At 36.4% G+C, this 22,244-nt stretch overlaps 1 protein-coding gene across 2 annotated transcripts in view; it reads right to left on the bottom strand.

Annotated features, from left to right (window-relative positions):
• Positions 1–5,595, bottom strand: part of ppp2r3b (protein phosphatase 2, regulatory subunit B'', beta) — a 29,197-nt gene extending 23,602 nt beyond the window's left edge. For both annotated transcript variants that reach the window (XM_066706804.1, XM_066706805.1), the window contains exons 1-2: positions 5,505–5,595; positions 2,727–3,176 (exon numbers count right to left, since the gene is read on the bottom strand). In XM_066706804.1, coding sequence (XP_066562901.1) covers positions 2,727–3,098 — 372 coding nt within the window. In that variant the 5' untranslated portion in view covers positions 3,099–3,176; positions 5,505–5,595. The remainder of the gene's footprint in view (positions 1–2,726; positions 3,177–5,504) is intronic.
• Between the last annotated feature and the right edge of the window lie 16,649 nt (positions 5,596–22,244).

Below are 22,244 nucleotides of genomic sequence, written 5' to 3'. Positions count from 1 at the left end.
TTAAACAGTTACAAAGAAAGCACTGAGCAGAGAGAGGAGGCAGCAAAACACGTAAGTAAGCCTTTTCCAAAAGCAGATTGTACATTCATTCACTACATTCATTTTTTCACTCAGACTCTCACAGTCAAATGAGCTAGAGCACAGCTACACATGAGCAGTACATAAAATACTAGTTTACCACAAAGCCATGTGGTCAGTCAGTCTGCAAACTCAATTTAGATTTTTAGGGTAGCCAAAAATAACCCTTACACAAAAGCAGAAATTAAACACCTAGTTTCATTTTTGATAGCACATTATAATATACTGTAAATTACTCCTTTGGCAAGGTATATAGATTACCAAGATACTATGAGAATAATTTACCTTCCAAAATATAATATAAATTAATATTTTTTTGTTACCTTTGTAAATCAATATTGAGGTGTCAATTGGAGCAGAATACATGTCATAGCCTACTCAATCTTAGGTGCTTATTGCAACAAAGTTTTTGTTTTTTACAATGAACTAAATGTATTTTTCCTACAAGTTCATAATAGAAACATGAGAAAGAACACAATTCAAATATGCCAGCCTTAAACAATGAGAGCCATTCAGCAACCTCTTGTGGCATGAAAGAGCAACAGAAGAAATGCTTAAGTTGGGACAAAATACACCAAACAATAGATTTCTCATGCCTATTTACTAGAGCCCCACGTTTTACACCACCATCACTGCCACCTAATTTCAAGAAAGAAAATGTCCTGTGCATTACATTTTGCTATAAAATTTTAGCATCATCAGTTGGTTAACCCTGCCTTCTGCAACAGATTGATGTCATTCTGTAAAAACTTGGCCATAATAAACTTTCAGCATCTAGAGAATTTAATAACTGACAAATCTATTTTAGCCTTTCATGTTAAATTGGGAATTAATTATTTGGCTTTATTCAAAATACATTCAAAGTCATTCTACTACAGTTTTCTTTTGCATATGGTAGGTATTTGTCCATTTCTGGTTTACAGTCAGCATCAAATCCAGGAATAGAATGTAATGGGAGAGCTGCCAAATCCAAACTACACACTTGTTGTGGATCGAATATCCTTACTGCCATCAGAAAGTTATGAGTTGCTTCAATAAAACGTGGTTTCATTTTGCATTGATCCAGGTTGTTCAGAAACGTCATGGAAGATTTTTTACACAGCTTGTTTATTGCAATGTCTGTGCTATTGCTCGGTATGTATTTATTAATTGTGCAAGAAGGAAGCAATTTCTGAAAAATTCCACGTAAAATCCCAATTTGTAAAAAGGCAAGGGGGAAACTCTGGTAAAGATGTGGCAAAAGATTCTGTAGTCCAATGAAACACAATTTTAACTACTGGTCCTAAATAGAAAGTGTTATGTATTCAGCAAACCCACAGCATACACACAGTTAACATCATCCCTACTGTGAAGCACACATGGGGGTGGCAGCATCATGATATGGGGATGTGGCAGGGGCAGGTAAGCTTGTCAGGGTAGAGAGCAAAATTGATGGAGCTAAATATGGGCAATGTCCTTGAGGAAAACCTGCTTCAGTCTGTAAAAACTAAGACTGGGATGGATTTACCCTTCAGCAGGACAATGACCCCAAACAACATTGCAGGGGCTTAAAAGCAACAAAGTGAAGGTTATACAGAGGCCCAGACAAAGCCCGGACTGGAATCCAATTGAGAATCTGTGGCAAGACTTGAAGATTGCTGTCCATGAACTTGACAGAGCTTGAACAATTTTGCAAAGACGAGTGGGTGAATATTTCACAATCCAGGTGTGCAATTCTGATAAAGACTTACCAACAAGGCACACAGCTGTAATTGCCATCAAAGGTGGTTCTACCAGAGTATTGACTCGGGGTGTGAATACTTATCTAAACAAGAGATTTTAGTTTTAATTTTTCATTTACTGTTGTTTCATAATAAAATGTTAGTGTAGGTTGTGTTAACCAAAAGAAAAAAAATGTTGTAAACCAACAAAATGAGGAAAAACTCCAAGGGGGGTGAATACTTCCTATAGGCACTGTGTCAATTGTTCTGGGAATCAGTGTTTTTTTTGGTTGTTGTTGTAATTTTACATTCAATGCATGATTGGAATGAAAAAAAAAAAATTAACAGATGGACATTTTGCTCCTAATTGTAGTCCTACTCTATTCATTCTATATCTTAGACAATAAACTGAAGGATTCCAAGGTATTACTTTCAGTGTTAGGTCTGTAGATTAAGCTCTTGTTTATATCCTGGAATAACTAAACTGCAGAATCCGTGATCTATGTGACAGAACGCTGTGTCCCGCCGAGTCCTGCCGTGCCCAGCACCTGCATAGGAAGTCCGGGAGCAGCACAGGTCTGGCAGAGACAGTTGCACATTGAGCGGAACTGCAGCAAGCGTCCTGCAGGTAGCAGCTCAGTGACGTCCGTCCCTCACAGTAAGAGATAGGCCAGGGAAATGAACAGTGCCATTGTTTACTATTATGCACACAATTATTGTCCAGGTTTTTCTTTATTTTATGGAAGTAACAAATAAACAAGTCAGCAGACTGATATTCAAGAGATTATGAGGATAAGGTTCGAAGATGGGCTGCAATCATCTACTGTACAAATAACTATTGTTACTGTAAACTACTCTGTTTGAAGTAAAGACAAATGATGATACAGATCAAGAATGTGTATTTCCAAAAGAAAACAGACACTCACTGCCCACCCTCAAAAGACTTACCAGTTTAGTACCTATGGATCGGCGTATTGCTCTGACATTGGACCCAACCCGTGGACTTCCGCAGTTCCCAGAGGGCAGGGCTGTAGTGAGGGCTGAAGGGGGGCTTGAGGGAGGACTCAAAGGCGAAACTGCTTTCTCAGCCACAATCTTCTTGGATCGGACATTATTCTTATTTTCAGAGCAAAATGAACGTCTGTTGTCTTTCGAGTGGTCCACGACAGTTTCAATCCTCTCTCCATTCTTGATGCGTTTGAGGTAATCCTTCAGCATCAGCTGAGTAGTGGTTTCACTCAGCCAGTTCAGGAACAGTTCGTCAACTTTCATTTTCAGGACCGGCTGAAGAACTGGAGCCGTCGGCATTTTAATCTTCATTTACTGTGGACAACCCGCCTGGAAAATTCGCTATTTTCAACACACAATCCCAAATCTTGACAAGTTAAAATGGTGGGCCTGTTGAAAAAGATGAGAGTACACATCAGAAAAAATGTTACCCCCTCATAATTTTGAACAGAATGTACAGGTGAATATGAAGTATTGAATATGTAGCAAGAGGGCTTTTAAACAGTGAAAGTAAAAACATAGTCCTATATATTTGTTTTACAGTAATTTGAAGATAAACAATGTATTCCCCTGACTGCTGAAAGCAAGCTCTTTTTAAGTTTTTAAATCTGGCAAATTTGTTCTTGAACATATCACAAATTTACTAGGCCATTAATCATTAAAAAAATAACAATGGGGGTTATGCTTTTGTAAAGCTCTATTTCAGAGTTTGACAGCTAGATTGCTACTTTATTATTAAAGTTAAATTATTAAAGGTTAAAGCTTGAATCGTTAAAAGGGTAGAGAATTTATACATTTTAATTTGTTAAATGATTTCCAGTAGTTAAGAAATGCCAGACATTTCTTTGCGGCACAGCCAGAACATTATTTTTTTGTTCTTTACAGATGTGGAAGGTAAAAATAAAGGTAGTAATATGAATAACGAATTGTTATTTTAAAGACTGTGTTTAATAATGGTTTTATAAGACCATTTTTAAATACTTCTGTTAAAAAAAGCACATTCCCTTTCTCGACTAGATTTAATGATTTTCACACACGGTTGAGTTGATCCAACAGGTACATGTTTCGAACACATGTATTACAGCCAATATATGCACATTATGCAAAAGAAATATAACAACTTCAAAATTTCCATGTCAAATAATTGGACTTTCGCACGGCATTCTCAAGGTCCTCTTGAGCAAATCTGAGCGAACAGAAATACATCCACTATTGCAGTACTCCATTTTTTAATCTTTCATTTGAAACAATGGTATCCGCGATTCAATTTGGTGAAGACATATTGTAAACTCAACCAGTTATTTATCAATTACATATTTCCAATGTGTTCAATGTTGACTCAGCCGAGAGATTCTGGCTGATGGAAATTAATCAAGACAGGAGTGTGTACAATTGTGAGTACCAGGCCATAGAAATCAATGTATAATGGGAATATAAAACCAAATAAGTAGCAGGTGAAAGTTTAGACACCACCCTCCCCCTCAGAGAACATCACTAACATTGTGCAATGGGTAGTGGAACCAAAGCCTCCTGAAATGCCATGGCAAAATGAGACGCCTTGATGAGTCTGATGGTACGTGACAAGATGCAGATGCTAAATCAGAATGAAGAAGACTACACAATTATTGTTGCAGGAAAAGCTGCAGTTTGGGTTAATTAACATCACAATCACTTCCCAATGGAAATACTCCCTTGGCATGTCTCATAAAGTGTATTCAGTGCTGTTCATAATAATAATAATAATAATAATAATAATAATAATAATAAAAGGCTATGCGTTTCTAATATCCCTCCAACGTTTGAGATTGTTCAGAATAGCTGCTCTCCCATGGTTGCTGATAGGATACAAATGGATTGACAACAGCTGTAAATATGTGTTTAGCGCAGACGTGGGCTGATTGATCCATTTAAATAATTGTATTATAGTTATATAAAAGTCAGTCAAAAGTCTATTGACTGTAACTTATACTTCAATTAAGCTGGACTGTAAACACAACAAAACTAGTGTGCAACCGACACAAATCGTAGGCAGACCACATTTATATCTGCATATTTATTTTACCCAGCTGTTCAGTTCCCCGCTATAATAGTATATATGAAAGACTTTGGCCTCCTTCTGTGCGAGTGCAAATTGTCCTCTCCTCCTTTGCTGTCAAAAGTACTAGAATCAATACAAAAACTGCTGGTATTGTTTCCAGAAATATTTGTTATAGCTGGACAAATCTGCGAAAAACAAGTATTAAAAAGTACCCCATTGTGTCATTGGCGTATGTATAAAACCAACCGTATATACTGCAAAACGTGACTAAAATACTGTTGTATGTACATATCACACATAAGCAACCCGCTCCTGAGGTGACAGCATCCTGCCAGCTGGAAATGGACATGCATCTTGTTTTTATTTTCACAGGACAGGTCCTCAATAATGCAAACTGCACTGCCATGTTACCATATCGCTGAGACAATGCACTGTAAAATGCAATAAACCGAATAGTTAGTAGTTTGGTTGCAGCAGTGCAGAGCCTGTATTATATCATTTTAATGCACACGATCACACTCAAAACAACGGCCTAGTCGTCGTTCCCGCAGCCGCTGCATGGAAACAGTCCGCCCCAGGGCCCTTCAGGCGGGAGCAATGCACCATTACAATTATTCCGGCTGTCGTGCACTATTGCGTTTGCATTTACAATAAATGGATTTCATTTTAATCAGCCTTACCTCTTTTCGTTTTGAATCAAGATTTTTTGTACCGCCCATGTCAACGCGCTTTACTTTGAACTCAAACTCTCGTTTTGTCTCAGGTAGCCAGGGAGCGCAACTCTCGCGAGAAGAAAGATGTATGTACCCGTAACTATGGTGACGCTCATTTGCATACGCGACCGGGCATCCTCAGTCAACGAGTCTGGTGCTGCTGGCGTTTCATACTCCTTAACATTCAAGTTTTATTGTATTTATATTACTAATAGTGTGTCATTACAATATCTAACAATATATGTAATTTCTAATACGTTTACATTTTTTGTAAATATAGTTTTTCATCGGGTTTAAACAAACGTCACATCAACATATGACTTGTATTATAATAATTAGCAGTAGTAGTATATAATCATATTCTATGTATTGCTGTTCACATTTAATTAAAATGTGAACATGGCAGTGAGTATTTTATTAGAACTTTTTCGTCACTGCATTCTTACACCTACAACGTTATCATTCAGATACTTTTTTATATACCACTGATTGTGAACTAGACTCCAAGCACATTTCTATATGCATTCTTATAAATAACTACATATCATGCATTATTGATTTATATATGTATTACTGTTTATTCTGTGAGCTTCTGATAAAGCATCATTTCAGAATGCAACACAATTGACTAATGTGAAAGCATCAGGTAGTGCTGTGAGAGTCTGCCCTACGGTACCCAAAAAAGGAACCCAGTTTGTGAGGATTGCTGGGAAGGGGCTCAGTAAAGCGTCAGGAACACCCTTATATTACTCAGATGCCAAGACATTTTTACAAGGTTTATTCCCTTTCAGCGCGGCATGTCATTAGTAACGACAATAATAACCCAAAGGCTCCCTGTGCAACAGCAATAGGAGCGGTGGATCGGAAACAAATCTAAAGGGAGAGCGGCCAGAAGGAAGGAGACAGATGGTGCTCTACAGAACCATCCTGTCGACACACAGGAGGTCATTGGCTTGGATGGGAGTATAGAGCTCTGTCAAGGCCCCTCGGCAAAGAACCTGTCAGATGATCACCTTGTGATATTTCAACCAAAGCAAACAGAGAGGTGGAAGAGAAGTAGCTGTACACACGACAGAGGAAGCAATGTCCTGGTGCAGGTGAACCTTCTCATAAACATCCTGAGAACCGGAGAAAAATGGTCTGTGTTGAATAAATTAAAAAACACAAACATGTCTTCATACTTGTTTTTTTTTCCAGTGCAAATTTAATTAAATGCATTGTATTTGCCCTTGGTTATCTCAGCCATTGTTTTCACAAGAAAAGAATAATGCAGTCACTAATAAGGTTTCCCTATAGACCCCTGAATCTCCCTTCACTCCCACCCCTGACCCCCATTCCTCATACTCTTCTTCAAAGCATCACACACAGTGTTTAGCTTTTTGGTCATGAAATATACTAAATTGATCCTTCAGTTCTAATTTTTTACTCCATGTGATGATTTCTGGGGTTCATGATGTCAATGTGTTTGTGTGTGTATATATCTGTGTGTGTAAATCTAGGTCTCCACACCTCAGTGTCACATCTATGGAATGTACAGATGGTTCACCTTTCATTGAATCATTTGATTTATTATTGTTTTCTTGAGAAGACGCAGATGTTGTATCACAGTCCTTCAAAGGCCACCCCCTCTGAAAGTGTGGTCTTTAATGTGTGACAGCTTACTTCTGGAAGTGGTTCGGAGACAGGGATATTAAAATGTGACCTTGTCTTTTGGGTGTGATTCACTCTGTCAAGGCAACTACCTCTACACGATTCCAACAAAATCTTTTGAATCTCGCTGTTAAAAGATCTACAGCATATCAAAGGCAGATCCAAGCTATAAGACACTTAGATCCATATTGGCGGTATGCCTTTAGTACATCTGCAGCCTGATATCATGCCAAAGAGCTTGGGTTGCCCAGTTTGCTTGCTCCTTTCACTGCACACTACCTACAAAAATTCAGTGAAGTAGATGCATACTGAAAACTTCCTCTGTTTAAATACAGTGGCGGTAATTTGTGATTTCTTTACCATTTCTCTGTCAGGAAGCTTGATATGCAGTTAAAAAAAATAAAAAAATATAGGAAAATATTATTATATATAGGGTTGAGTCATTTATTGTGTAGTAATAAATCAGTCACTATTGTCTTTTTTCAAAAACGTCTCAGCTAGGGAGTGTTTATGAATGTGTGTGTGGGGGGGGATTGTAGCTGTTGTTTTTTTATAAAAAAATAAAAATCAGCTCATAAGTTCTTCTGAAACTCCAAACACTGAATATGCAGCAATTTTAGTTTCCAAACCATAGCTCATGTGGTTTATTGTGGTTATTTTGAGTAGCAGTCTGCATCAACAGTGTAAGGCAGTCTTATGTGTAACAGATTTTACAAAGATACCAATATGTGAGTCTTGCTTCAGCATAAACCTCAAGTGCAGGTGTCAGGTTTCTGTAAAAAGTGGAAAGGAAGAAATGGAAAAACAAAACAAAAACTGACGCAAACAGAGAAAAAAAATATTGTAAATGAGGGACAACGCCATGTAAACAGCAAATCCTTAATTTTGTATTAGTCATTCTTTCTACTTGGCTATATATGATTTTAAAAATATATCCATAAACAGTAATTGAAGTATGTCATTATATTACCACATGTTATGGGAGAAGCGTACATGTTCCAGAGACAAATTGCATCAGATGTTCTAGATAGAGACGGTCTTGACTATCAGTATGTATCGAGATGTTGTGGACAACATTGGACAACATTTAGCATTGATGGGATTTTCTGGTGAGGGCCCTGTGTATCTACCAGCACGATTAGGATAATCAAGTCAAACAGTTCAGAGTGTAGCACTTTGGTTCAAGGAGAATTGCACTGTTAACATTTAATCATCCGCTCATAGTAAACCCCAAAGAACATCTGTGGGATAATCTGAAATAGTAATTCAAGGAGATTCAATTTCACTTTTTGCACTATAAACTGCACTTATGGGAGGAATGGCAAGGTATTCCTCCTGCCATCTACTGAAAGGATTACAATAGTCACTGAGGCTAAGGGTGGGCAACCCCTATTAAAATAGTGTGAGTTTTTGTATTTTTTGTGTTGTCCAAAATTGGGTAGTACAGCTGATAATTATTATGAGAATTTGGTTCTGTCTTTCCCTATTGAATGAATGCTATCAATCAAGTTACAAGTAAAGCATTATGAGAGAAAATAATAGGCAACATGTGAGTCTGGACTTAATAATATAATGAATATTCCTAGTTCCTCTTATTATTGCTCACTGCAGTAGGCTCCCTACATTGATTGATCCTTTGGAGAATGCATGCAGTTATTCAAAGAAATGTTGAAGATTTTAGATATGGAATGAATGAGGCAATCTTCTAACTTATAAAGATGTTTCTCTGGGTAGGATGTCTCTGGTGGTAGATAATGGACCTGCGCTTAACTGATAACTCAGGCAAATCCAGCTGGATCAAATATTCTAGTGGATAAACTTCGAGTGACCATTGGGAAATGAAATAACAGAACATTACAATGCCACTATCTATCAGATTATGCGTAAGAACAAAGCAGCCATCTGTAAATTCAGCCTGGACCTTTAGTCATGTGACAAAAAGAGGTGGTTTGCTCAACCATCTCTCTCAATGGTCTTTTAAACAAGTCCTACACATCAATGATGCATAATTAATTGTTCATCTCTGAAGCAGTGACATTCAAATAACATATTTTGCACTGACGTCAGGAACTGGTTTTTTGTAGTCACAATAATGAACAACAATGAACCTTACAGTAACATATGAGGATCACATTGTACAAAACCAAATCTTTTTTTCCCCATGCACATGTGTACTGAATAACAAAATACACCCCCATGTCATGCAAAAACTGATCATTTTCACAATGCATTACCCTGGCTGTAAACAGATTAAAACACACTTCTTGAGATGTTATTTTGTTAAGGTTCAGTACCCAAAATATTGCCTGGCAGTGGAGGTAAAGTATGACGTTAAAACCTCAATTTGAGCACTAGATGGCCCAGGAGCACATAGCACCAAATCCTTAAAAAATGAAAATACATGTTTTGATTCTGATGTTGGAACGAAATATATGCAAAACATTTTTTATTTATTTTTTTAACAAAAGCTATTTCAGCTTTAGGTGATGTCCTCCATACTGGTGGGCTGATGTTCTGTATACTATTATTAAGAAGGAGCAAATTAAGAAACTTTATTTAAAAAGGCACAGAAACTACATGTGGGACTGGGTGAAATCCTACACAAACAAACAAAATAAAATCTGTAACAGTGGCATACTGCAAGCGTCGAACAAAAGTGTGAAAACCTCACACTTTCATCTACTAGTTATTCATCTATTAGCTGCAGTCTGGCTCAGGAAGTTGAACAGTTTCAAATGTGCCAGATCAGAATCCACTCTGCTCAATACAACTCACTTCCCCCTAAATAACTCTTATTGCTCTCTGCTCCAGCAATGTTTCACTCGATATACTTTGGGAAAATTAGTAAGGAAGAAACGGAGAAAATACTGGAATCGTATGGAAGAGACGGGAGTTTTCTCGCTAGAGACAGCGAAACGTTACCTGGAGTCTTTTGTCTGTGCGTGCGGTAAGTGAACTAACTTGCTCGGACCAAACAAGCCAGACATGAATCTATCGCTCCTGTCCACAGCTAGCGATTATACAAACATGCAAAAACACACACACACACACATGAGTAGACATGTGAAATATCGGAAAGACAGGATCATGTAATAATGCCGTAGCAGACAGTGTGTGAGGCAAATCCCTTGTAACGCACGTTTCTGCAAACATGTAACCACCTTGCTGCAACGTTCAATTGTTACCTGAGATTCAGCATGTCCATGTAAAGCCCTTTCAGTTAGCTACAACTGTATACAGGTATTGATATGCATTTCAACAGTTCATTGCATTTGTTTTGCCATTTAAATAAAATGTTATTTTAAACGTCTATCAATAAATTACAGTAATTGCCAACAAACAGTCATGCATTCATCACTGGAGCTGAAGTACATGTTTAAAAGCATGGCAAACCTGTATCTGAAAATGATACAGTTGCATTATGTTTTATTTTACTGTACACAATCCGTTAAAAAAAAGTTACAAAGTGTGCAGATGTTTCAATCACTTTGTTTTAGGAGGTGAAGGCATTGGCACGCATGTGATTTAGAGTCGCGCCTTCACACAGACTAAAGTTGATCTGAGTCCTGGCGTTGGATGCTTTCTTCCGATCGACAGCTAACTTTTAATTTCTAATAAAAGTGATTTAATGCGTATAACTTGGAAGGAGCGGTAACATCACCGGGTTTCATTTAATACACCCTGCGTTGACACGGATATTACAATTGTCGAATCAGCTTCATCGTTTTTCCAATACAAGCCCGGTCCCACTATTTCATTACACGAACCGAAGGCATTTCAATATATCATCCATCACGCTGACCCGTGGAAAAAATGCTGCATATTCTGATGAAATTGGGGCTCTTTCTATGAATAAATGATTTTATTCACTTCTATAATGTACAGTGTCTCTAGGGAAAGGGAAATTGAACTAAAGGTCGCCGAAGGCAAGTGAGAAAATTTTATTATCACAATCTCAAATTCTATTTCTCCCCCCATTAGAACCCAGGATTCAGCCACAGGGAATGGAAAGGTCAACAGACAATTCAATAAAGGATGAAAATGGAAAAAAAGTGCATTTTCACAACTCACCTCCTATTTAACTAAGTGCTCTGGAAATGCTTGGCTGCAGCAGATAGTTTGGGAATGCAAAATCTGTACCATTTGCAATCTTTTCATCTTTGCGTAATAAGGAAAATTAAAATGAGATGATATATTGCTGGTATATAGTGTCTCCTTATTAAAATAATAATAAAAAAATAATAACACACAGCAAACAAACAATTCTGAAAATTAGGACAACGGTGGAATAGCTTCATTGTAAAGTTACGAGAGGATATGGCATTGAAATATTAGCAGACGTGTAATTGTAGCAAATAAAACAGGCAAAATACAATATGCGTAATTGCAACATTACTGGAAAAATGTGTTGTTTTGTTATTTTGTTTAATGCATTCACTTTTTCCATGGTTTGAAAAGGAAAATGAGTCCCTTGTGCAATTTCAAATCTCCAGAAAATGTTAGCATCGATCATCACGATTAGTTAAGTTAGTAATAATGAGAATTCATATTTTGTAGAAGTTTTTTTGGGGGGGTTAAATCGTTGGTTGAGCTGTGCATGCATTTAAATGATCTGACACCACCAGACAGTTTCTACTACCTCTATCAGACAGAAAGCAAAAGCAATGACAAATAGCCCATACATATAAACTAAAATAACTGGAAACCTATTCGAATAAAATGAATGGTTCCGATTTATTATTGATATCAACATTTCAGTTTGCAAAAATTGTAAAAAAACAAACAAACAAAAAAACACAAAACCCCTCAATAGGCACTGTTTCTAAAGTGAATGTTTGAATTTCTGTACAGGAGAAACACTTTCGTCCACACCTATAGGATGTATCAATCTGCGGGGAAATGGGCTGTTAAGGTAAATACCAGCAATTTTTATCATTCTCTCTCTTTTAAAATATTTCACTATTAAAGATTAACTTTATTTGAGATAACGGTATGTTATATATATATATATATATATATATATATATATATATATATATATATATATATATATATATATATAAATAAATAACTGTGTGCAATTATTGGAAGCACATAGACGCCTTTGTTTTGGAATAAAATGAATTTATTCCAGTAATCAAACAGAGAAAAAAGCATCGCCTCTTTTGTGTGTGGTGTAGGCTGGAGTTAGACCTTTGTAACACATCTGTTCTGGGCAGACACACGCCTGGCTGCTGTTTTAATGTTTAAGCCGAAACTGCGAGCAATATTTTCTGTTTATATTTAACGCGTGTCGGCAGCGTGGAAGAACATATGAAATGCATTGAGGCGGATGTGGGAAGGTGTGCTACCAGATCAGGGCTGCTTTCACAGAGATCACTCAGTGAGTCCTACAGCTAGCGTGTAGGTGAGGGGAGGAATCTCATCTAATTGTCAGTAACCGCTGACAGTGCAACTGAGAAGTACAATACATTGAAGCAGTTTAAAGCTGTGCCTGGTTATACTGGTGACGAGTGCACACACCCCACACCCCCAACAAACACAAAACAAACACATCAATAACACATACACAATATATGTATGTGATCTCATGTGTGAACTCTTACTTTATATATAGCCATTAATGACACATTTGTTATAAGTCTTTCAGATCATGTATTTGTTCTGAAAGGGAAAACAGCAGCCTTTAAAGGCTAAACTCCAACTGGTGAAACTCTCTGAACGGTCTGTGCTGCATTATGCCAACAGAAAAAAGACAAAGAGGAAAAAGCATTGTTTCAAATTACTTTTGTGGAGTAACTTACATCGATGTGTTTTGAGCTTTTTTGACTTACATTTCATATAGATCTTATGATCTGACTGCTTCAGGTAAAGGTGGTTGTGGTGGTGTGTGTCTTTTATGCGTCACCGTTAGCAGTTGCTGAAGTCTTCTGTTATCTGTTTTGTTAATCCAGGCAACAAAGGCTTAGACTTCCTTTTCCTTGGCTTACTTGCATTTTAGTATTACTTATTATTTATATTACATTGCAGAGGGGGAAGCCTCTAGCTCACAATTCTGCAGCTGAAAATGCAGAAGTATGTCTGTGTGTTACAACAACCTGTTTTTATTGTTGGAGGCTGACCAGAGACTTGTTTTTAAGCTAGAGGTTTTGAGAATGTGTTTTTTCTGTTGTTATTAACGAAGGATGTTTGTGTGTGTGTGTGTGTGTGTGTGTGTACAATTTCACCAAATTTCAAATACTCAGCTGGTCAGTGCCATACTCTCTTTTCTGTTAATTTCAAGTAGAGCCAGCTGTGTCTGGGAGAACTGTCCATTTGATTGGACACATCCAGTACTGACATACTCAAATTATACAATTTTCCAGACAAACATTCAATATGTATGTATAGACATTTTCTGAAACGTTTGAGAAAACTTTCTTGAGTTTTGCTATTCTGTGGATCAGGAGGACATTGAATCAGGAAAAGGTTCAACCTTATTTCTAAAAAATATATTTTAAATCAAAAGTTGCTGTTTTTCTACACACACACATTGTGGCCATTTATTGGATTTTACCAGATGGGTGCTATACTATATTAAGATTCATTTTTAAGATGTGTGAGAAAAATACTTAAACTTCTTTCACTATTAATAGACATAACTGCTTCAGTAAAGGAATGCAGTTGCCTTAATGATGGGTTATTACAGCTTTAAATGCATGTAGAATTGCAAGAAGTAAACACCAAGAATCAAGAGCCCTATTTACAGAAAACCATTGATACTTTATGCTTTCTGGCACCTGAAGCTTTCAACTAAGATAACAAAACGACCACATGTATGTCATTGACCAGTTGAGAATGTCAGACGTCTTGGCAAATATAACTTTGATCTTGACCTTCATTTCCCATACGGAACAAATATATATTTCTCATATGTGACCCTTATCCAAAAATTTAAAATATACCGGATAGACTATAAGTATATTTTAGTCTGTAATCCATATATTTATTAACTATTTTAAAAATATATTGTAGAAATTAAATTCATTCAACCTATGAACATTTTAATATGCCAAAAATAGGCCAATTTTGGCACAGGAAAAACAGAGCGGTCACACATTTCAACCATATAATAAAACTGTTTGTTCTGTATGGGTTTGGCAGCCAGATTTTATGTTTTGAATAATATATATGTCTTGGGTGACATACATCCCAGACATTGACATTATTTTGAGAAATGTGTCCTAAGTCTCTATTCTATAATACGCTTGTTTCAGGAGAATAAGAGATTTAAATCCATATAGACATTGCTTTGCTTTTATATTTGATTGAGATGTCTGTCTTTTATTTAATGCTTTATATTTCTGATTGTGAATATGGCATGTATTTAGAAATATATATTACTATTCTGCATTACCTTAAATTATGTTAAATAAAAAATATCCTGGTTTTACAATTCAATCAAAATTGCAAACTAAATAAAAAAAATGTTTAGTATAGTGTTCAGCCCTTCATTGACCCCCCCAAAGTAATTTACATATTTCAAAAATATTAAATATTTTAGAATTTCAGTACAGAGATTTATTGTTACTACTTTGAACAAATGCTTTGTTTTGTATTTAACATCTCCCTTAAACCTGTATGTATGAATTATAGTCACTCATCTGTGTCTATTTCTCCATTATTCTGTTTTTATTCCTGAATTCAAATGGGACTGTAGACGCTTCCCACAGTGACGCCCCAGTTTTTTGAGTCATTGGACAAACTCATTGGAACTTACAGAAAAGACCTTCCAGACAACATGGTTCCTTTGCTGTACCCCTTGGAAAAAGCAACACTCCTCAAGAACAGCAGAAGCAATGGTATGAGTGATATCCCTGCTGTCATAGAAAATCATTTTATGAGGAGACATGTCAACACAGGAAAATATATTTCTAAACATACATACAATTCCAGCACTTAACAGACATTCATTGCACAAATTGCATTTACATATATGATTTTTTGACTGTTATAATCACTGTCTTACCACATAGTAGGGGTCAAAGAGATTTCTTGTATTACATTATTTTTAAAATCACAGAATTTACCGATTAAGCCAAGTTGGCAGTGCTTGACAATGATCGAAAACCTGTGCAGTACAGACTTCAGGAACTGGTTTGGTGGAATCTGGAAATGTCTGAGATCATAGGTCATAGGATATAAGTGATATGTGTTCTGTTGTCAATACAGACTGGTCTCTATAGGTATAATGGAAACAATAGCAAATTAAGAAAATCCCCATGAAAACCAATTGCAGTTGTACACAGCCCACAGGCTGCCTAACATTTGAAGGCAGCCACTCAAATGCCAACAGCCGTTCTTTTATTGTGGTGTCTTTATCTGAGGATCGGTTTCAGCTTAGAAATTTGCAGAGACTTGGAGAGTTTAGTGTTTCTTCTGTCCTAGCAGCTGACTTGGTAAAGGATGTAATTTCAGAAGAAATACTACAAATGAAATTCTGTTTAATTTAAATTAGTTAGTGAACTAATTAGTGGACACTTCTCTCTCTCTCTCTCTCTCTCTCTCTCTCTCTCTCTATATATATATATATATATATATATATATATATATATGTGTGTGTATTTTTTGTAAAGTAACATATATATATATATATATATATATATATATATATATGTAAAATAATAAACTGTTGGATGTTTACTGAAGGCAGGTGATTGCTGCCTTGAAATGGTTAAACTGAAATAGGTTTTCTTAGTACAGTTTTTATTTGTTAATAATCTGGAATACCAGGAATACTGAGGAAACACCATTATATAGTGCAGCACTGTAAATAATAAAATAAATTACAGTATTTTTTGTCTGGATATATTTTTTGTATTTCAGGAAATGAAAGGACTGTTCTGTATATATGCTTTATGTATCTTTTTTTTCTAATCCACAATTTATTTTCATTGCCATTTTGTCAGCCCCGAAATCTGAAATGCCCAAGTCTACCTATGAAAACTGAAAAGGAGGAAGGAAGCTAGATGACTGTGAGAAATACACTGTAGTGTGCACATTTATTTGAGCAAATGTTTTGATTTGTGGTGCACGTGAAATGAAACCACTGCAACAGAAAATCAGGCAGTTATTGATTGTGTGAATTTTGTTTGAGGACTTTAATGTGCTGCAAAGAGAAGTGGAACGTATGGGCAACATTATGGAAACAAAACATTGTATGCATGCAAAACATCTGCTCACTTCTTTATGATGAGCTATTTATTATACTGTAATCTATTGTATTGTGCTAAACTAATTTATGCATCAAGGAAGGTCTGGTTGTCAGGAAAGAATGAACTGAAAACACTTTTCAATTCACAGGTATTATTCCTGTAGAAGCATTACTACTTCTGAACTACATTTATTTTACAAAATATTCCCAGCTTGGAAGAGAAGTAAAAAATGCAAAATACCTTCTCGACACCATTCTAGTATGGAAAAATAGTCTCTCTATCAGTAGATTATTTTTTATCAACAAATTAAACTGAAAATATGTCATTGATTTCCTTTATGGCAGCAGCTATTTGCAATTAAAAACATGATAAACCAATAACTTTGATTAAATCATCCTCAGCTTAGGACACATTTTATTTTCTCAGTGCCTGTTGACAAGTACAGCTAAAGGATGTTTCTGAAATGATATTGTGTATGCACTGAAGTTCAGAGTATGGATTTCTTCATTTAAAAAGACTGAATTAAAGAGAGGCAGTTGGAGCTGAACATTTTAATACTTAAAATGAGAATAATGTTGAGTTTTGAGTTGTCTCATGGTGTTCGCTGGCTGTGTGCATGCTGTGTGCGTTTGTGGGTTTGTGGTTGAACAGAGAATAAAATAACAATGTATTTCAGTTTGTGCAGAAATTATTCAGAAAACAAATATTATAATTTGATTACTAATAAATTATTTGTTATGTTTAGTTTAAATCTTTTTTCTTTCCAATATTCTGTTTTGGCTTTGGTGGGATATTTCTTTGTATTCATTAGCAATGTCATCATAGGAGTCTATGAAGATCTTTGCATTTTAATATTACGATTAAAAAGAAAATGAAATTAGCAATAAATGACATACAGTTGTCCTGGTTTAAAACACTTGAGTATATATTCGAGAATAAAACCACCAAGTGGATGTCATTTTGGTCTATTGCAAGATCTGGTCCGTTTTTCTTTTCTGAATATTCCCAAGGTAATATCGTAGAACTATAGTAAAGTAAAAGTAAAAAAAAGGCAGTTTCCCATATTTGAACATTTTCACAATTACTTTCAGAAAAGGAGAAGCAGGTTTTGGTTTGGCGCAGGAAGATCTGAAAACCACCTTATGTGAATGGGAAACAGAAGTGAGAATTTAAAGAAGAAGGGGATTCGTTTTAGGAAGTGCCGTCGGTCAAGTGTCACAACCTGACTGAGCCTAAGGTGACATTGCTCTCCTTGGTTTCTGAAGTGGGTAAAAAAAATATTGGGCTTTCCCATTAGGATTTTAGTTAGTTTGGGCTCAGGCACTTAGAGGCCGAATTCATACTTTACACACAAAATGCATAACATCAGAAACACTAGAAATCATTGTCCATAGGATTGACCGATACATCCCAGGATGTGGATAGGGTTATAAGTTCACGTGCTGGTGCCATTTCTGTGTGTGATTCACAAAAACGCACACAGACTGGAGGCAGTGTAGTGGTTTTGCTGTCTGTCAGACGTGTTCATGTGTTTATGAAAATATGGGTAGTTCCCCTCCTTTCATTTCCAGACACTCAATTAGTCACAGAGGAGTTTCCACTATAAGTCACTGTGGACAGTAAGAAATAAAAAATATATTTGTTTACAATCCTGCCCTACATTTCTTGATGGTTTCAGATTAAATGTATGTGTGTGTGTGTGTGTGTGTGTGCGTGTGTGTATGTGTGTGTGTGTGTGTGTGTATGTGTGTGTGTGTGTGTGTGTGTATGTGCTTATGTGTGATAGCATTCTAGCAGTGCTGCATTGGCTTTAGATCATCACAATTGGACATGGCGCCATAATACTATGTGGGAAAAAATAAACTAATGGAGAAAAAAGAGCTTTAATTACCGACTAACTCAAACCATGTCAGGGACCGATTCTTTTCTGTGACTATGGAACAGCGAATTATTTTACACAGTGGTTTACTGGTAAACCCTGTACATTTTAGCAAGCTGGTTTAAAGCGGTCAGTTCCTAAATTTAAGCTTATTTAAGCCAACTCAAGGGCCTTTTATTCCAACAGAAGCTGCCCTATTTGAATAAGCATTTGAACAACATTAATGTTGGCAGAGAAAATATTTCCCAAAATATTGGCCACCTACAGTTTTGAAAAAGGTTTTCCAAGCTTGAGTAAAGTTAGAGTTTTATGGGGCACGATTGGAACAATGTGACTATTATATCCTCCGACTGAGTGGTACAGGTTATTGGTCACATATTTAACCCCCCTCTGTATTATTCTTACCCATCCAACTCTCACTGTGCTTTGAAAAGACGGTCTATCGTCTGTGCATTAGCCAGTGTGGACTGAGAAGCACTGAATATACTTAGACACAAAATAACTGGAGCTACGGGGGCCTGGTTATTGGATGGTTTCAATATGGCAACTCTTTGTCCAAGGCATGTTGTTCAAACTTAGGGAAAATCAGGACAAAATTATCAAGAAGTGTTGAGTGTGTGTTATATATAATATCGTGAGTTTATTATTTTATTATTATATAAAAAATTGTAATAAAAAATACACACACAAACGCACAGAGAGAGAGAGAGAGAGATTAAAAATCAAACATTTCTTGACATAAAATGTGTTTAACTAACAAAGGTGAAGATGATTTGAATAAAAGCACCCTATAAATTAAGAGACCACTCCAAGTTCAGAAATCAATGTTAAGTGGTCTCTTAATTTTTTTCAGAGCTGTATATATGTGTATCTTTTGTAAGGTTTATGCATATGTATGTTTTAATAGTTATTTAACATACTGACACATCACCTGCCCCCTACACACACACACGGCCACACAGACATTATGATAACTTTTTCATACAGCTTGTTTGTTTCTCAGCTTCATTGTTATCTACATTTCTGCAACATTTATGTTTATAAAGCGGCGTATGAGGTCATGACATGAGGCCTTTAGTGAGTGATTGTCTCCCATACAAACTTTTCGACTGCTGGCAGATAATTTTGCATGTAAATCAATGTCCAGGGGTCAAAATTATAATGGTGAATGGTTTGAAGTGTGAGAACAATGCTGTTAATCCTGCTGCTTGCATGTGGCTGCAACTGTGAACCCGTTCACTGGGCCGCCTCAATTTTAGTCCGGCACCCTGTTCACATTTGTGGTTTTAGGAGCCTAAGTGCATCACATATGCGGGTGAAAAGGCGGCTTAAACTGCATGCCGGGAAGTAAACACATCTGGTCAAAGAAATCAGTTTGATGCCATTAGGTCTGCTTACAGGTGTATGCGATGGATTTATAATCACAACTTGTTAATATTGATATATATAGGCTATTGATCGGTTCTACATATTCTTTGAGCGTAATCTTAACCCTTTACAGCCGAAGCTTTGTAATATAACTAAAACATGTACTGGTTCAATGGGGAATCGAATTAATATATTTACCTTTTCAAATGTCCATCTTTGGTTCTGCAAGTCTAAAAGTGCTGTTATACAAAGCAAAGCACATTTAGTAGGACATCTACATTAAATCACAATAAATCGTATGCATTATTTATCAATAGCCTATTGAGATTTATAATCTGAAAATGTCTATTACATACATACACACACATACAATACATATATTACAGTAGTAGTACTTCTAAAGTGTCTGTCTCTTCGGTGCTGTTTGCTGCAGGTCGATCTGTCCAAGCTGCTGCTCAGTATTTCTTCTCAGAGTTCCTTGGAAAAACGTGTAACCTTTTCTCTGGACTGCACTGTGTTTGTTGTTATTTTAAAAGTCTGATCTAAACATTTTTATTTTCCTTTTAACTTGGTTGGGCGAGGGATGGATACCCATCGAAAGAAGCCTTCTGTGATCGCTTGTAGTTATATCCTCAGACAGCAGCGCTTGTACACTTCCTTCGGTTTGTTTTTTAACTTTATCTTCCATCCACATTGTAAACAGTGTTTTAATTTCTGCATCGTCCCAGTTGTTGCCTCCAAAGCCGGTATTATGACAGATTGAGTGGCATTTGTAATTTTACTGCTCATCTCAGTATAATTGCATTTCAGATGTAATAGTAAACAGCTGGTCTTGTTTTAAAATGTGTTGATTTGAATGGAAACCTGCTTCGGTTAAATGTTTATCGTTTTTATGCATAATTTGGATAAGTGAATAAAGTTACCTGGTCCCGTTCACAATTTCACAATGCATTTTACACCTGAAAATTGCATACTGTTACATTTCAGACTTCAACCATACTTAGTAGAAGAAGAAAAAAACAATAGCAAGTTCACCAGCTACACACGTTTACCAAGTAGTTTAACCTGTTTACATTATAACTCATTACTTAGCCTATACTTTTTTTATATATAAAGATGTGAGCTAGCGAAATGTATCAGTACATTTAAGGCTATAGATCGATATGACATTCAAAAACATCTGCGTTGGCGAGACAGGATGAGCATTGTAATGTTTTCAGTCGGGGCAGCTCATTCCAACCGGTAGCACATTTTTTTCAGTCTACCAGGCAGCTCATCCTGATAGGGAAGCTCAGTTTGTCAGAACACCGGCTCAAGAGATTTAGGCCGGGTCAAAAAGCTGGACTAGTTTTCACCCAGGCCAGGGCAGCCTTAAAACTATGACCTTGTTCACATGTGAGTTAAGGCGGCCCTGGGCTGGCCTAAATCTGAAATGTGAATTTGGTCTATCTCTTTAAAAGCTGCTCTCAAAAGAAAATCCTTCATTACATGAAATCACTCTTTTTATTTGTGCAATAACTATATAGCAATATCTTCAATAAAGATAAGTTAAGAAGCGAAGTAAGGTGTCTACGTTTTTGATCAGCAACTGCCATTCACGATGCCACAGCTGAACACCAAGGGTTTTCTCATAAACCCTTTATAATTACACAAGAAACAGTCTCTATCTTACTTCCCTCTCTTTTCTTTTTTTGTGCTTCTAATAAATATACAACAGAAACGCCAAAAAAACAAACCTTATTCAGAGAACTTCTGGTTTCATAATGCAGGTAACAAAATCAAGCCACAGAGGAAAAGGGGCTGTATGTTTTATTAGACACTTCAGTTGCTCTCAGAAGTTTGTACTTTCCATTTGAGATTACCCTGATTTTACAAAAAAAAAGAGAATAGAAAACAATTGTGTTGGCTCTTGAGGTCTTTTGAGATTTGGATATCATTATAAATTTATGAAATGGGAATTAGCAAATCGATTAAAAGGGTGGAAAAGAAACCCCCAAACCCACACTTCAAATAATGTGCATGAGCCTCTCTTTCATGCCTTGGTTCTGAAAACACAAATATATAAAATCCAGCTCTTGTCTTGTCAGTGGTATAGAACCACTATATCTATTTACAACAATGCACTCCAAGGCTGCCTTCTGCTGTGGGATCCGGAGGCAAATTTCCTAGTTCATCTTTAAATAAGTACAACATTTAAGATCTTTCCCTCCCTGCACAACTTCTACATATAATTCAGCTTCGTCTTATACAAAAGAAGATAAAAGAACTGACTAGATGCCAATTCAAATGAAACTTACCAACAGTGCCCTGTAGGAGTCAGTCTTGCCACATTTCACCCCCACCCCCACCTACCTTTTATTTTTAATTTGTAAGCATTAAAACAAATGCCTTTGTGACTTGGTTAATCTGAAACCCTGAATTTCAATTCCATCTGCGGTCTGCCTATGCAACTGTAACTTCTAAGCAAAATCACGCCAGAGCCCTTTCATTTAGCAAGAAGGGACTTGATGAGTGAATAATCCCCTAGATTACCAGAGATAAGGGAGTGGGGAGAACTGGTGTGGAGGAAGGGCTTGTCTTTAATGTATTCCTTTATACTAATCACAGACAGTTCTT

This window comes from Amia ocellicauda, chromosome 6 (assembly GCF_036373705.1).
Source record: "Amia ocellicauda isolate fAmiCal2 chromosome 6, fAmiCal2.hap1, whole genome shotgun sequence".
Taxonomy (NCBI): Eukaryota; Metazoa; Chordata; class Actinopteri; order Amiiformes; family Amiidae; genus Amia; species Amia ocellicauda.
This window is presented reverse-complemented; position numbering and strand designations above follow the sequence as displayed.